Here is a 2,608-nt window from a genome sequence, read left to right as displayed (position 1 = left end):
AGCACAACTTATTAGACATACAGTACACACCTAAGTGAAAATATCTGATTTATTTTTAATGTTTTGAGTTGATAGTACAGTATTACAAGTTAACTGTAAAGGATTAAATTACAAACATGAGAAGCCAGATCCTAGGTCAGCTAGTTTAACATAAAAAATCCTGCTGCAAACATGTTTCTGATTAATGTTGCAGGTATGAGATTAAAGTCTTTAAAAAGTTTCACAACAATAGTTCAGAAGGAGGAAGCATAACTTATAATTAACTTTATTTTTTACAGATTCATTTTAGTTTGTTTTAGTACATTTTAATGATCAGACCAGACCGTAATTGAAATTTGGGTTTTTCACATTTTGTTGTAAAACTTTTCTTTTTGAGTTGAATAAATTTAAGATTTGTTAATTAACAAATTCACATCAATTACGTGGCCAATGCTCTAAGTTTAGCTTTCGTTGGGATCACAGATAAGCTTCTGCACCGACAGCTGAGATTGAGCATGAGGACGGGTCTGATAGTCTGGTCTCTGAGACCATAGATGAGGGAACTCAGACATTTGGGAACTATAATGAGAGAAATATAAAGAATAGTTTGTATGTTTATAGTCAAGATCCTGTCTCGAGTGGACACAATTATGATCAGTGTGCTGTGTACAGTGGAGGACATACTGAGGCCCAGCTGCAACAGATGCAGCAGCAGTGTTTTAAGGGCCTTCTTGGCTGAAGCTTTGTCTGTGGAAGCCGACCTGGCTGCTACAATGATACCAAAATAGGAGAAAGTGACGGTGACACCTGCTAATGCAAACAGAAAATAAGTGGATGCTTTGTCATAAAGATTAGATCTTGGATCAATAAACACACTATCTCTGCCACAATAGTCTTTCATTTGCATACGCTTCATTTCTTCCAAGCTAACATTTAACATCAGGGTTAGTTGAATAAGACAACTTAGTGAAGTAAAGGTCCAAAACACACAAATAGCTACACTTGTGTTTCTTATGGTGATGATGGCAGCGTGCCGTAGTGGATAGCACACAGCTACATATCTCTCCAGACACATCAACACCAGTGTGAGAAAAGAGACACCATGTGGGAGACTGTAGAGTACTGTTAGAGCAGCACACACTGGATACAGCATTTTTACTCCCATGGCTGACAGTAAAAACAATGTCTGATTGTGTGCCAACTGCATAGTGTCTGCAAAAAGAAGGTTAGACAGAAGAATATAACGAGAGGTCTCCCGAAACACTGGTTTACTCCTCAAAGTGAACAACATGGTCCCATTAACAAAGAGAAACACACAGCATAGTAGTGTTGTTATAGTGGTAAGTAACACAATGAATAGTAATCCCTGACGCTGGAACTCAGAAGTGGTGTTTGTCTGAGTTTGATTAATGAAGGACATACTAAAGAAACATTAAGTTCATCTGAAATTCAAACACAAGAACAACATAGTAAAAAAAAACGTTTTAGCAACAGCAGCATTCAGTCTTTAAAGCAGAGATGGTGACAGAGTTCATATTGTTCAGTTAACCCACCAACATACCTCTTTTGCACACTCTAGTGGGCAGAGCTGATCTGCTTGATTTACTCTCCCTTCACATTATTTATGAGATCTATCCACACACACACATGTGATGACATCACTTGTCGACAATGCTGAAAGGGTTGGTATGAGAAGGCCAAGGAAGTAGTGTCTGTAAAAAGAATAAAAAGAAATGAATCAAAAGAAACCAATAAAAGTTTTTAAAGTAGAGAGTCAAATGTTTCTTTTTAGACTTAAACTATGAAAATGTTTAATGAGTTTAATAAAGTTTAATTAACAAACAACTTCAATGGAGAAATGTTAAGTGTTTAGGGTTTACACTGAAAAGTTCACTTAAAGGTTTAAACCCACGGATGTTAGTCATTAATTTTGATAAAGTTTATCAAGTTTGTTTTTAAAATGTTTCCTTGTTGAGATGCTGTCATTAGCTATCAGCTAGCAAAGTAATTACATTTGAACTTAGTGAATTTAAAACTCTAATTGTGAAATTCAGAGGCTCAAGTTAGTCGGTCAAGCTACAAAATGTTGCACAGTTAGCAGCTAATGTAGAAAAGCTTACATTAGAAAGAAAATGCCAAATTCTTTCTCAGGTCTGCAGGCCAACAGAGTGGGCCATTTGTAAAACTGATACTGAAGATGTAGTTTCCGAATTCACTCACTTTGAAGAGAGTGCTTTAAAAAGGAGATCTTTATCATGTTGAGACTATGGCTACGGCTACACGAAAACGAAACGAGGGTTTTTTTGAAAACAGGTACGAAAACGATTTCGACCACACAGGGGAGCTTCTCTGTCCACATGACAACGCGACACTTGCTGAAAACGTGCAGTACACACGAAACACCTCTAGGTGCGCTGTAAGCCACCCCCCCAGATTACACCAGAACAATAGAAGAAGCAATGCGCATGCGTGTACGCACCTACTTCTACCAGCGCGAAGCTCACGTTGTTCCTTCAACAACGCCGCTGTAGTTAGCAGTGTCTGCAGCAGTGCTGCTATCAATGTTGTGGGGTCCATGATGATCGCTGTCTGTCCTTGTTGTGTTGTCGTCTTCTTCCGGATTTTGAAT

The 2,608-nt window shown here is 38.0% G+C and overlaps 1 protein-coding gene across 1 annotated transcript; it reads right to left on the bottom strand.

Annotated features, from left to right (window-relative positions):
- Positions 1-418: 418 nt before the first annotated feature.
- On the bottom strand, positions 419-1,399 carry LOC142401890 (odorant receptor 131-2-like). The gene has a single exon (XM_075487348.1). The coding sequence runs from the start codon at positions 1,397-1,399 to the stop codon at positions 419-421; it is 981 nt and encodes a 326-aa protein (XP_075343463.1).
- Positions 1,400-2,608: the final 1,209 nt, after the last annotated feature.

This window comes from Odontesthes bonariensis, chromosome 16 (assembly GCF_027942865.1).
Source record: "Odontesthes bonariensis isolate fOdoBon6 chromosome 16, fOdoBon6.hap1, whole genome shotgun sequence".
Classification (NCBI taxonomy): Eukaryota; Metazoa; Chordata; class Actinopteri; order Atheriniformes; family Atherinopsidae; genus Odontesthes; species Odontesthes bonariensis.
Note: the sequence above shows the minus strand (reverse complement) of the source record. Positions and strands in the feature narration are given on the sequence as shown.

Excerpts from the sequence above, each read along its gene's own strand:
- LOC142401890 (XM_075487348.1), bottom strand. The coding sequence starts at position 1,399 with ATGTCCTTCATTAATCAAACTCAGACAAACACCACTTCTGAGTTCCAG.